Source organism: Podarcis liolepis, assembly GCF_965112155.1.
Source record: "Podarcis liolepis genome assembly, chromosome: 6".
In the NCBI taxonomy this organism is placed as follows: Eukaryota; Metazoa; Chordata; class Lepidosauria; order Squamata; family Lacertidae; genus Podarcis; species Podarcis liolepis.
In genome coordinates this window covers 97,860,058-97,874,166 of record NC_139559.1, presented here as the reverse complement: position 1 = coordinate 97,874,166, position 14,109 = coordinate 97,860,058, and the positions used below count along the sequence as shown (strand labels likewise).

Genomic DNA, 14,109 nt, shown 5'->3' with positions numbered 1-14,109 from the left:
TTAGCTTGCAGTATCTCCACATCAGTGGACCTGCCGAAATCTTCAAAGTGGATACCTGCCGAAATCTTCAAAGTGGGTGGAATTGGACTTACACAACAACTTCACAAGCTCATCAAAAAAATATGGGAAAGAGAAGAGATCCCAGCAGACTTTAGAGATGCCAAAATTATCAATCTCTTTAAAAAAGGTGACAGAACTGATTGTGGAAACCATCAAGGCATCTCATTGAGGCAGCTAATAAGCTGCGGCCGGCAAAATCTTGCAAGGATCTTAGCAAAACATCTCTTAACAATATCCGAGGTGACCCTTCCTGGTTTTCGGCCTTCTAGGGAGACAGTGGACATGATTTTCACCACTTGACAGCTTCAAGAAAAATGCAGAGAGCAAAACCAACCCCTGTATATGGTGTTTATTGACCTGACTAAGGCTTTCGACACTGTAAATTGTAATGCCCTGTAGACTGTCCTTCTGAAAATTGCCCGCCCAGATAAAGTTGTAAACATCATTCGGCTCCTCCATGATAATATGACAGCAACAATCGCAGATAACAATGGCTCTCAAAGTGAACCATTGACAGTGGGATCAGGTGTTAAACAGGGTTGTGTTATTGCCCCAACTCTATTCATTATTTTCATTGCCATGATGCTACACTTTGTCGAAGGCAAACTCCCCACCAGAGTAGAAATCATATATCGAACAGATGGAAAGCTCTTCAATCTGAGCAGGCTGAAAGCAAAGAGTAAGGTTACTGTAACTTTCACCATAGAGCTTCAGTATGCTGATGACAACGTAGTGTGCGCACCCTTAGAAGATGACCTCTGAACTATCCTAAATATATTCGCAGAAGCTTACGAAAAGCTTGGCCCATCGCTCAATATCCAAAAAAACCAACGTGCTGCACCAACAAGTACAAAACAACCCCTCTGCAGTGCCACAAATCCAACTCAACAGTATAACGTTGGAAAGTGTCAATCACTTCTCCTACCTGGGCAGTTATCTTTATACAAGGGTCAACATTGATGCCAAAATCCAGCATCGCCTGAGCTCTGCGAGTGCGGCTTTCTCCCAATTGAAGTGCAGAGTGTTTGAGGACCGGGACATTCGCAGGGAAACCAAAATGCTTGTTTACAAAGCTATTGTACTACCAACCTTACTATATGCTTGTGAAACATGGACCACTTATACATGCCATCTCCAACTCCTTTAAAGATTCAATCAACAGTGTCTCTGAAAATTTTTACATATCATTTGGGAACAAGGGTGAACTAATGTCAGTGTACTGGAAGAAGCAAAGATCACCATTGTCGAAGCAATGATTCTTCAACATCATCTTTGTTGGACTGGTCATGTTGTGCGGATGCTGATTATTGTCTTCCAGAGCAACTACACTATTCCAAACTTAAAAATGGAAAGTGTAATGCTGGTGGGCAACAAAAGAGGTTTAAAGACTCTCTCAAGGCAAATCTTTAAAAATGTAGCATAAACACAGACAACTGGGAAACATTGGCCTTTGAGTGCTCCAATTGGAGAACAGCCTTTACCAAAGGTGTCGTGGACTTTGAAGACACTCGAACTCAGGACGAAAGGGAGAAGTGTGCAAGAGGAAGGCACGCTTGGGAAACTCTCACCGGGGTCAACTCCTGCTAGGAAACCTATGCCTCCACTGTGGAAGAACGTGTGGATCCAGAATTGGCCTCCACAGTCACTTACTGTCTCACTCTTAAGACCGTGTTCGTGGAAGACAATCTTACTCAGCTACGAACGGTTGCCAAAGATATATGAGTGCAAATGAAAGTCCATAATCTTTAAATTCAATCTGTGTAAACGGTGCAATAAGTACTTTACAGTCAGAATCTCAGCTGCCTTGATGTATACAGAAGAATGTGAGGAATGTCTCTGTGGTAGGGATGTTGTCAGTGCCTTTCTGGAAGGATTAAAGCTTTATGCATTGGTATTACACGAAAATCCCTTGGAACAGGACCACCAGTTCATACTCTCTCAGGAATCAGCAGCTAATGCAGTATCAAATATACTTTAGGCTAGAAATATTAGTGAGCTGAAAGGACATGTCTCGTTAAAGAAAAAAGGTAGAAGGGGAATTCACTCCTGTGCTGGATTACCTTCCACCTAAAGGGGTTGCTAGAGCATGGAAATCATCTTTTGAGACAAGATGCTCTCCAAACTTCCTCCAAAGCAAGATCCCTAGGTAAGATATTTGGCAAGAGTAGGATAATATTTAAAATAACTGGCATATTCAAAGGCTTCACAAAGGAGATTTGCTAAACTTTAAACACTGAACAGTGCAGATCTGTGATTCTTCCATTTTTATCTGAATGAATAGGTTTATTGTCACCGTTTACAAGTTTGTACTTCTATTGTTATTTATTAAAATAATGTTTTCCTTAGGCTTCTAGAGTGGATTACAAATAGAGTAATAAAAGGCTTTTACATGACACAGAAGGAAAAAGGAATTGAGAATGAGGAAAAAATAGAAGTGTTATTAGATGCAGACTTCTGCAATGGAAACAGATTCAAGGAGAAAATGAACCGAACTGGTGGCATCTCTGCTGAGCCATTGGAGAGTCTAGCCTCATCCTTTTCTCTGCTATTGCCTGGTGGAGAATGGCTCCTTCCCGATGACACTTGAGGGAGGAACTTCTTGGAGCTGGTGTCTCTACAGACTCAGTGGAAAGGCCCTGCAGCCCCACCTCTTCCTCTGCTACAGTGTGATGGAAGAGTTGTCCCCAAACACATAGCGGCAATGCTTACAAAAATCAGTATATGGAAAAGAGTTTTGAAAGCACGGTAGCCTCTCATTTTGTCACAGTCAAAAGCTCCTTATGCACTTAGTTAATGACTATGACAACCTTAGGGTCATTAATTGCAATGGGTCTACTCTGAGTAGGACTGGCATTGGATACAACCCTTTGTCTTGATAGGCTTCATTCTTATAGGATATGAGAGCATATTCGCCCTGCTCATGGTAGCCAGTTTGCTCCACATTTCAGCAAACACAAAATGATGATGGTAATAATCCTAATCCTAACACTAATTTTATTATTTTATTCCACCTGATTGGGTTGCCCCAGCCACTCTGGGCAGCTCCCAACAGATGATTACATATTCAAAAGGCAAGTTGACCCACATAAGGGGTGCACACGCGTGAAAGTCTGCTTCCATGCATAGGCAGGGAACACGCATATGGGCAGGGGGTGTTTAATGTCTCGCACTGATCCAGCTATTAGGCTTGTGTGTAGCTCAAGTGAAGAAGACAAAAATCTGGTGATGCCAATTAGCTGTTTGGGGGTGGGTGGCTGGATTTAGGCACTGCTCGCACTTCTGTTTACTGTACACACAATGCATGCCCAGTGCTGGCTTTTGAATCTTTGTTCACACCACGTTATCTAAAATACATACGTATCCTGTACTTTGTGATAAAATACTACTGTTTGGTGCATTTCCCCTCAAACAAGCTTCACAATGATTAGCCATTCCACGCTGTGAACACCTTTGCATAATGTGCAGACACTCCCATCCCATCAACACCTCCTGGTGGTGTGCACAAAACAGAAATGAATCTGACACGAAGGAAACCTTTGCGGATGTGAATAGCTAGAGGGGAAAGAGCTGTGAAACATACCTGGGGGGGAAACAACTTAACTGAGCTCTAAGGGGGCAATGTGAGTTCCCCTCACCTATTGCCAGCTATCTGACCTGTGCTGTTGTCATGTCTTGATGGTTTTGGACCAAAATGTGAATGACCGATCTATGTCCTTAAATGCCTGGAACCTCTAATTGTAACTCCCAGGTGCATGCATATGGGTGCTCATGGAAACGCTGATGTTTATATGTTTGCTGAAGGAAACACCAGTGTAACAAATATATACCTCCAGCAATCATAGTTCCCTCAGAAACTGTAGAGCTGCCAGTATTCACCAACCATTAGCTAAAATCTCTCTAGTATTTTGCAACCATCTGCACCTGTAATCTTCTAAAATTTAGTAATAAAAAATACTTAAAGTAGGCATGCAAACCTATGCCATATATTTAGCAGTGATCTGTCATTTCACCTATGATTTAATTTAGTGCCAGCTGGAAGTTTTGCATCCTGTGACATAGCTGAAAGGAGCTGACAAATTGCCTTTAGTTCCCACATCAATTTGTACCTCAGCAATTCTTGGTTGAACAAAGACATGTATAGAAATGTGCTTGCCTTTCCGACCCACCCTGCCTTCTTTAAAAGGCAACCAGGCCTTGCACAAGAGCAAGCCCTATCTTTGTTTGCATTCCTGAATCTCAAAAAGGCCTGGGGAGATCCCATGGTGATAACAGTCTCATTCTTCGGGACAATAAATCACAGCTGGTCCCTAGCCATGTCTGGCAGAACTGATCCATGACAGCACTGAGAATGACATGATTCAGACCAGTGCATGCCCAGGAAGTTGAACAGATCGGGGATTACGGGGAAAGGGTTTGCGTAAAAAAGTGAAGTGCGGATGCAACAAATGGGTGTTTGGAAGCACTTCTATCAAGCCAGTCTTCTAGTCAGAGAACCAAAACTGGCTGAGGTTCCCTGACAAATGTACACTTGGATGCCGCAAACTTTGACTTTTTCCCTGAGCAGCATGTGGAATTTCCCTTATTCCTCAACCTAGCCGAAATTAAGTCTCCAAGGCTGCAATTGTCTACACGAGAGCAGGCACCGTTCAACTCAGTGGGACTTGGGTTGACATGTATAGGATTGCATTCTCAGTACAGTACAAGGAGTGGTTGTATTTCTTCATTATCATTCCTTGTTTTCTTGGACCTTTCACTCTATTCCACCCCCTTTCCTTTCTTCTGTATCTCCCCTACAGCCGAAATTCAGATAGTACCCTACTGGTGGCAGGCATCCATTTTGTTTTCCAGTATATGATGGTGTTCTGTAAGTGAAACTAGTATGTTGCAATTAATATACCGGTAAATAATAATAGTGCTGTATGGCTATAAAGGGAATATAGTGATTCTGGCCATATGCTTCTGATCGTTACTATGAATTATAAAATAATATGTAACACATAATAATGTACAGTTAATGTTTTTATTTTCAGATGCCTCATTACTTCCTATCTTAGAAGTCTACTCCTAAAGTACTGAGAAGTTAATTGCAGGAAATAGCTCAGATGGATTTGAAAGCAGCTTAATCCTTCTGGATTGTTGGAAGTTTTGACTTTTATTGAGTATAAAACTTATTTAAAATCACATTAAAGCCCCTTCATAGAAGCTTCTTGAAACCATACACACATAGTTAGTCTCTTCCTTAAACAGTGAGTAGTATTGAAAGTGGCTGAGGTAAAAAGCAAACAATACTGTACAGGGAGGCAACACAGAAACGTATTTATTCTGGTCCAGCAGAAAATACTCTGGTCCAGAACTAGGCCTAATGTAAGTGGGAGCAGATGGCTGTAAACAGTGCCATTTGACTATCTTCAATGCAGGCTGAATTTAGTCTCAGAATCGTCAAAACCTCTCAAGAATCTCTAGCAAATCAAAGAATGTATTATATGTAGTACACATGTAGCATGGATGAGAAATACAAAGCACTCACGGCACATGAAAGAAAAATGCATCTCCCAGAATAAAAATACAACAAAAAGTCCTAACTGGTAGTTATTAGCATATAATAATCAGTATGTAAATAGGAGGGGGTAGAAACCTGTTTACATGACATTACTCAAGTGGGTATTATTTCCTACGTGATTCAATTTAACGATTTATCTCAGGTGGATTTATCAATGGGCTGACATGTTTAAAACATGATTGGAGACCCTCAGCTGTATCTTTCTGGCCCCAACCTCTTGTCTGTCTCACGCAAGTCAGTGGGACTCGCTTCTCCCCGCCACCTGCTTCCATTGCAAGCATCTTACTTTGGTGGCGCACCAGACCTAGCGTGCGCTAGCACTCAGCCACTGGACTGTTTCACTATTGGGTGCAGCTTGGAATATAAAGAGCACTCGAGAGGAGGAATGGTGAGCAATACCTTTCGCTCACCTCTGAATAAAAACCTAGGAAGGCCTGTGTTGCACATCTGGAGGCATTTCAGAGGCCTGTCTAGCCCAGCCTTGTTTCCCCAGCAGCCAAGCAGATGCCCATGGGGAGCCCTCAAGCAGGGCACGATCCCACAGCACTCTCCCTCCCCACTTGTAATCCCCAGTGACTGGTATCCAAGCACACAGTGCCTCTGATACTGGAAGTAATATGTAACCCTTATGCCTGGTGGTTTATTCATAGCCTAATCCACACTGGTGGCTACAATTGCATCTTATGGCAGCAAATTCCGTAGTTTAACTCTGCCCTGTGTCAAGAACTTCATTTTGTCCTGAGCCTCCCACCCTCCGGTTTCATGGGGTGACCTCAGGTTCCAGTAGAATCATTGAGGGGGAAGGGACCCCAAGGGGTCATCTAGTCCAACCCCCTGCAATGCAGGAATCTCAACCTCTGCTTAAAGCCTCCAAGGAAGGAGCGTCCACCACCCGCCTCTCATGGGAGCCTGTTCCACTGTCAAATGGCTCTTACCATCAGAAAATTATTCCCAATTTTTAGTTGGAATCTCCTTTCATGTAACTTAAATCCATTGGTTTGGGTCCTGCCCTCTGGAGCAGAAGAAAACAAGCTTGCTCCCTCTTCCATGTGGCAGCCCTTGAGGTATTTGATGAGGGCCATCCATCTCCTCTGTGTCTCCTCTTTTCCAGGCTAAACATACCCAGCGCCTTCAGCCATTGCGCATAAGCCTTGGTCTCCAGACCTGTCTCCCTGTCTACTTTCTCAACACCAGGCATAACTTTATGCACCTACATGCTCATAAATTCCGTGGTCAGGAGAAAAAGGCACTCTACACATGCCCAGAGACCCGAGGAAGCGCAGAGCTTTCACGCAGCAGCAACAATCAAGCATTCCCTTTTCTTCTGAGAAACTAACCTAGCCCCGAGTCCAGACTCCCCTTGGGCCGCCCGGAGCCCTGGCTCAGGTTTGGGGCGAGAAGGAAAGAGGAATGTAATGGCTTTCAATGGCTCGCCGTGAGGCAGAAATTCTCCCGGCGGGCTGCCCGCCTGCGCGCGCCTCTTTCTTTCGCCAAGAGCGCGGACTCGGCGGCCAAGCCCGGAGAAAGGCCCTGCTTATTTCCCAGCAAAAATCGGGGCGCGGAGGAGGGAAAGAAGCGGGTTCAAACTCCGCTCTGGGAAAGTTTTGGGTGAACTGCGAGAAGTTTGTGGGGCGGCTTTTTTTTGTGCGCTTTCCAATCCTGCCGGAAGTTGGGGATTTGCAGCCTCCTCCTCCCCGTGCAAAGCATTCCAAGCCGCGGCGGGAGGAGGCCGAAGCGGGACCCGCGCAGCCCCCTCCCCGTCCCGGCGTGCAGCGCGAGCGAGCGAGCGAGGCGGGCGGAGGGCGGAGGGCGGGCGCGGGGGGCGCGTCGCGGGCCAAGTCTCTGCCTGCGCTCCCGGGGCTCCTCCTCCTCCTGCTCCTCCTGCTGCTCCTGCTCGTCTCGCCCCCGGCCGGGCCGTCCGCTTTGGGTGCGCGGCTGCGAGGAGGCGACGCGGGTTTGGCGAGCGGGATGGCGCGCGGTGCGGGGCGGGCGGCGCTGGGCCTGGGCCTGGGGCTGCTGGCGGGGCTGCTGGCGGGGCTGTGCGGCGGCGCCATGGACGAGTGCGCGGACGAGGCGAGCGCGCGGGCGCAGCGCTGCATGCCCGAGTTCGTCAACGCCGCCTTCAACGCCACGGTGGCGGCCACCGACACGTGCGGCAGCCCGGCCGAGGAGTACTGCGTGCAGACGGGCGTCACCGGCGTCACCAAGTCGTGCCACCTGTGCGACGCGCAGCAGCCTCACCTGAGCCACGGCGCCGCCTTCCTCACCGACTACAACAACCAGGCCGACACCACCTGGTGGCAGAGCCGCACCATGCTGGCCGGCGTCCAGTACCCCAACACCGTCAACCTCACCCTGCACCTCGGTGAGTGAGCGGCTGGATGGCCTCGCGGGGACCCTCCGCCCGCCGCGCGCGCTCTTAGCCGCAAGGTCCTCGGGGCCGCGCGCGCGGCTGCTCGGGGGAAGTTTCCAGCGCCTGCCTGCCTGCCTGCGGGGCGGGCTCCGGCCATTGTAGCAGCAGCAGCAGACTTCATGCTTTTCGAAGGCAGGCGATGGCTGCAGCCTGCGCTTTATGCCTTAGAGCAGTTCGTTCCAAACTTGAGTCTTCAGCTGTTTTGGGACTACGACTCCCATCATCCCTAGCTAGCAAGACTGTGGTTAGGGATGAAGGGAATTGTAGTCCAAAAGCAGCTGGAGACCCATGTTTGGGAAACTGGTTTAGAAGTACTGTCTCCAAGATAGGAAGGAGATTCTGTTTCCTTATTAAGGCTGATTGCGGTTGATCGTTCTGCCTCCTGCAGATTTGTTTAAACACACTCCCGTGTGGTCAGTGATAAGGACTACCATCGCATCTTTGGCAGTGCAAAGTATGTCCTTGCTTGGGAGTGTTGCTCGCCAAGTCCAGATTCCCAGAGCGATTATTCAGCACAGAGGGAGAAGTTGCTTTGTGGATGCTCTCAGCACATTGTATAGCGTGAAAATAAGTTTCCGGGCGAGGCCTCGACAAAGACTTGGGTGACCCCTGTAGTTTGCACAGAGAGGGGGGAAATACCTCATTTTGCTCTGCCTCTCCCATTGGGGAGAGGAGAGGATTCCTGAGGTCTGGGGCAGGGCTCAGGAGGGCATGTTTTCCGTGCTGGGGTTCAAGTGAAGGAACATGCACACTCATAGTCAAGAACATGTGCAGAGTGCCTTTACCACATTTGGCCCTTGTGAGAATCCTCCCTCCTGACCAGAGGGCAAGTCTGTTAGGTGTTACTTGCTTCTGAACTTTCTTCGCTGACATTATTTCGTGTAGCCAGACACATTGCCTCTCCTTGCCTTGCTTAATAACCTAGCTCCATCGCCTCCCTCCCCGCAAGTCAAACTGTTGGATTTCTAACATATAAGGGACGTGCTGCAGTTGTACTGTCTAAAGTCCTGTGCAGACATTGTTTTATTTGGTGTACTCTTTAAACTGAATCTGTTGGAGCTAAGAGGGTGTCCATGCTGCAGCAACTTGCTATGATTTTAATTTGTTGTAGTGACATTCTCTCTCCCATTCCCCAAGCTCCCCAAGTTTTATTTTATTTATTTATTGAACTTGAGTTAATTGTATAGACTGCTGGTTGCGTATTGTTCTCCATTGTTTTTTAAAAAACCTCCCGCTGCAGGTGGTACAGCAGCCGGTACAGCCCAAAGTGTCACCATACTGTAGAAATGTTCGATATTCTACTAAGTTTTGTATATGTTGTAAGCTGCCCAGAGTGGCTGGGGAGACTGAGCCAGATGGGCGGGGAATAAATAATAAAAAATACTATTTTTAAGGAAGCACTGAAACAGCAGCCTCTCTCCGCTGGTTAAGAGAGGCATCTGGGCATGTCTTAACTCGTTTTGTCCATTGGAAGAGATTATTGGTGTAAATGGTAGCATTAGTCATTGCCAGGCCTGGGCAGTAATGGAACGATTGCCCAATATCAGCAGCTGGCCTCTCTCCTTTATCGGATAAGGCACATCATGCGTTGTGTACCTAAGGCTCAAGGCAGATATCAACACTGTACTTTCTTTACATTCATCTTCACACCAATAAGAGGCGAGTTGCAGTCTCCTCTGTTTTTCGAAATGAGGAGCAGAATTGAGTGTGAGAGATGGCAATGAAGTTTGCTGGTGGGTCCGTGACTGAGCTGCGTCTTGCCTTCCAAATCTTAGGCAACTGGTCTACCCACTACTAGTCTCCAATTATTACTCCTAGCATTGGATTACCATCGTTTCTTGGCTTGGACTACAACTCCCATCATCCATGGTCACTGGTATTGCTAGCTAGGGATGGTGGTAGTTGTAGTCCAACAACAGCTGCAGACCCAAGTTTGAGAAACACTGGATTCGATAAAGGGCATATGGGAATCTTGTCTTTGCAGCTGTGGTGACACAGCTGCAGCCTAGCCTGTCAGTCCCTTCCTTTTGTCACATAATCATTCCAAAGGGACATTCTTCTTGTATCCTACAGTGGCTTGGTGTCCCCCCCCACAATGGCATATCTAAGAACACAGGAGCTTGAATGAGTTGCATCCTCATGCACATTTAATGTGTTTCAAAGCTTTTCAGGAGCACCAGTACAACGGGGGGGGGGCACGTTCCACGAACTGCTATGAGCTTAATATTCAGTATGGTGAGAGCAGAGAGTCGGTGTCAACCTAAGCAAACTTAATACCAGTCTGTTCCCTGGATCTTGCAGAACCTTCTCTGCTTACAGACAGGGTGATGGTGGGGAGAGGAGTCTTTCAAGTTCACATCACCTGCCTCCTTTTATCCTTTTCTGCTTAAGGGAACACCTGCAGGCAAAGTTCTTTTGCCACCTGCTTGCATTTATGGCTAATTGGAACTTTGTGCCTGAACTGGCACCGTAGATTTCCTTGACTAGACAAGAAACTTCATTACCTGCTTCCTTTTATGATCATCCATTAGCAATTTCTTGCATGCCTGGCCTCAGTGCTTTATTCTTAGAGCAGATTTCATCACTTTTCAGGTTGTTTTCTATAATGTAATAATTTCCTCCTGCTGCTGCTTCCTGTACTAGTGGAACTGAGCATTTTCCTTTTTCCATACAAGGACTGCCCTTTCCTCCTCTCCTTATCCTTCCTGTCCCAGCCCTTTATAAATGTGGAATGAATTTTTTCCAGGCTCCTGGGAGGCCAGAGGTACATTGCTGGAACAACTCTTGGCTTGGGGCAACTGGCTAAAATGTTTCAAAATGTTTTAAACGGTTTTAATTTTGGTTCCTCTGTTTTTGTTGGGTTGGTGGTTATTTTAATTTGGCCATAACTGTAAACAGTTTTTAATTATTATTTATTTATAGTCTGTATAAGATATTTTGTTTTTTAATGATTGAAGTTTTATTATGTTTTTATATATACTAAGCCACCCAGAGTGGCTGGGGAAACCCAGCCAGATGGGTGGGATATAAATAATAATAAAAATTATTATTACGGTATTTCCTTATCCCTCCGCTTAATCCCACCCAGTCTTCTCATTGACTTGTGTCGGTGCCAGCAAGGATCGTCTTCACCTTCACAATTCCTCTTCCAGGGGAGAAGCGGAAGCCCTGGTCTGGCTGCTAGGCTTAGGGTTTTTCAGGTTAAATATTGACTGACTTGGTCCACTTGACAGGCTAGTGCATAATGAATGTTGGAAAATTAAAACAACGGCTTCCCAAAGTGGAAAAGGGGGAGTGAGGAATGTGCACAGTATAGAGTTCCATTTTGCCTTCCATATATCTGGGGACTTTGAATAAACACTTCAAAGGAGTGTTCTGTCTCAGGGTTAAATTGTTGCTTTGTGGTGGTCAAACATAATTTAAATAGGTCACAAAGCAGTTTCACAGTTAAATCTCATCACACGCAATGCAAAAAGGAAATGGGCTGTCTCCAAGTGGTAATAAATTGTAGGAGGCTGATTTCGGCAACATTTTAGCAGGTTATTCCTCACTGGATTTGGCTTTTCTTTGGTTTGCTTTGAACAATGTGTGTGGTGGAGCTGGGATTTTGAAGCCTGAATGCAAACTTAAAAGAAAAAATGAGCTGGTATCTGTAATGACAAAGTAATTTGTGGGGAAAGCTTTTGACACTTTCTGGCTACAAACAATTGAATGTTTGCACACCTGTGATGCAGTAAGTGTAAATTTGGAGGGGTGTTTTTTTTGTATAACACAGTAAATGATGATTAGTGCAGGAATGAATGGATAATGTGCTTATTCAGCATTTCCTTTGTAGATATACACTTTTTTTGTCTAGGCATTTGGAGCAAATGCTTCAGGTTTGGGAAAAGAATGTGTGAGCGTCTGCTGTGATTGTAAAACAGAAAAATGCTGAAGGTGGGAGATGTGTCACAGCGGAGGAGCTTGTCTTGTTTGAAAGGGAAAATGGGATACATAAAACATGGTGGTGCCTCTCATTTCACTCTTTGCTGGTTGATGGTTATGTATAAAATTTGGACCCTAAGAGGATGCTGGGGAAACGCTGTGGTTACACCAAGACCTCTGTCAGTACAGTATATGGGTTATTTGCTTTGAACAAGAATTATCACTACCCACTGCTGGAAGGAACATGCAGAAATAACTTTCCACTTGTCAGTCATTCAGCTGTCTGAACTGAATTTATAATTGTGGTAGCTTGCCAGTGTTGCCACTTTGCCATTGTCTAAAAGACAACAACCCAGCAACTACGACAAAAACCCACCAGCTGCTTTTGATAGCAGTGTTGTGTTTAAAGTTCTGTGAATGGTCAGTCATTTGCTTGAGTTGCATAAGAAGGCAAGGGGTTTCTGTGTGTAAATGGGCGGTGGTGTTTCTCAGGTGTGGAGCTGTTTGGTGTTTGTGGGAGAGAGGCACTAACCTGTGTTAAAATGTGGATTTAATATGCTGTTTCTTTCTATGCACCCTGTTTGGTCATTTGTTTTTTAAAAGTACTTTATGATTCTCACAAACTTACATTTTGAAGGCGCATACATCTACTGCTACACACCCACACTATTTTGAAAGTAAAGTTTTCTGTGATAGTTTGACTAGACTGGCCTGTTTCTGACCCAAACCTGAAATTTCTACTTCTGCTTGCTATAAAAGGCTTACTTACAGGACACGGGAAGATGCATCAAATAGACAAGAACCTCGTTATCTGCTGAAGAGAGATAATTCTTGTTCTTGCAAAAGCTACACTCCTATCTAGAGGTGGAGAAATGGGAGATTTCCTGGAAAACAATGTAGAACTGGCTACTGATAGAATTAAGTAAAACTTAGAAAAGACTGTGGAATTCTGGTTTAGTTTGGATGTGGTTTTGTTACCTTACAGAACTTCATTAGTTTTTTTCAAGGCCTTGTGGGTTTACTTCTTTAATAGAAAGGGAGGATAAAAAAATACCCTAAATATTTTGTGAAGGGATCTTAAGGGAATTGATAATAACTACTTGATAGGTTGACAAATCAATCTTTTGCATGGTAACAAATGAGCAGTGGAGGCAGATCTGCCCTGAATGGACTTAGTGTTGCCTGGAAACCGCTTTCTGCTAGTGTGATTATTGTGCCAGGTTAGAACTGAAGAAATTTCAGATAGCTCAGGCTGCATATTTCACCCCAGTGCTCACAAGGCTAAATCTGTCACATGACTGCTGTTGACCCGCTTTGTTTCAGTTTGGTTGACTCCTCTTTGTTTTGAGGACTCAGGAGGAAGCGGTTCTCTGTGGGGTTCTTGTATTCGAAGCAGACAAGAACCCAGTTGAACACACAGCCTTCCTTGGGCATCCGAGTTCACACTCACCATGACAGAAAAGGCGCTTTGGAAACCGACACAAAACTGGAGCTCTGTAGGTGTTGGTGGTCTTACAGCATTTTCACAGTACAACACATATAGTGTGTCTCTTGTGTGAATTTACTACAAAATAGAATGGGTGGCCTGTTAGTTCTCTGGTTAACAAGAGAAAGAAAAATAAGTCTTTTTCGCTGGGTCAGGTTACACTGAAGGGGTGTTTTCATGTGTGAAGCTTAGTTCAGCTTTTCTTTAAAAGTACATGGGTTGCCAAACTTAGCTTCCACATTAACAATATTCACTGATAGCACAACCTTTGGAAGTGAGACTTAATGTTATGTTTCATCTTTGTGTGTGAGAGCTCTCTGGGGCAAGTTCCTGCTCTTTGACAACAGTGTTGCTATGAGCCACCTGAATAATAAAAAAGTGTAAAATATGTGATGTTTAAGTTGTTTCTCAAACCTCTTGAACTCATACCCCATTGCTGGACTTCCCTGGACCCCAAATAAAGAGTGTCACACCTCTGTAGCTGCACTGATGTCTCTGAATGGACTTGTTATGTTGCTTAATTGTGCTGAAGAATCAAGGCGGAGGGAAGGGGGCCAGGCCTGGGTGGACGCCTGGATTTGGCAGTGGCAGCGTGTTCCAGAAAGACTGGTGTGCCTCTGGCTAGCCGCTCAGCAGGCAAAACTGCAGCTGCTTTTACTCCAGCAA

General features: G+C 45.4%; 1 protein-coding gene across 2 annotated transcripts in view; it reads left to right on the top strand.

The window, feature by feature from the left end:
- Window positions 1-7,397: 7,397 nt before the first annotated feature.
- Window positions 7,398-14,109, top strand: part of LAMC1 (laminin subunit gamma 1) — a 118,142-nt gene continuing 111,430 nt past the window's right edge. The window contains exon 1 of one of the 2 annotated variants that reach the window (XM_083507014.1): window positions 7,398-7,985. In XM_083507014.1, coding sequence (XP_083363140.1) covers window positions 7,589-7,985 — 397 coding nt within the window. In that variant the 5' untranslated portion in view covers window positions 7,398-7,588. The remainder of the gene's footprint in view (window positions 7,986-14,109) is intronic. The other variant, XR_014527086.1, reaches the window with a different exon arrangement.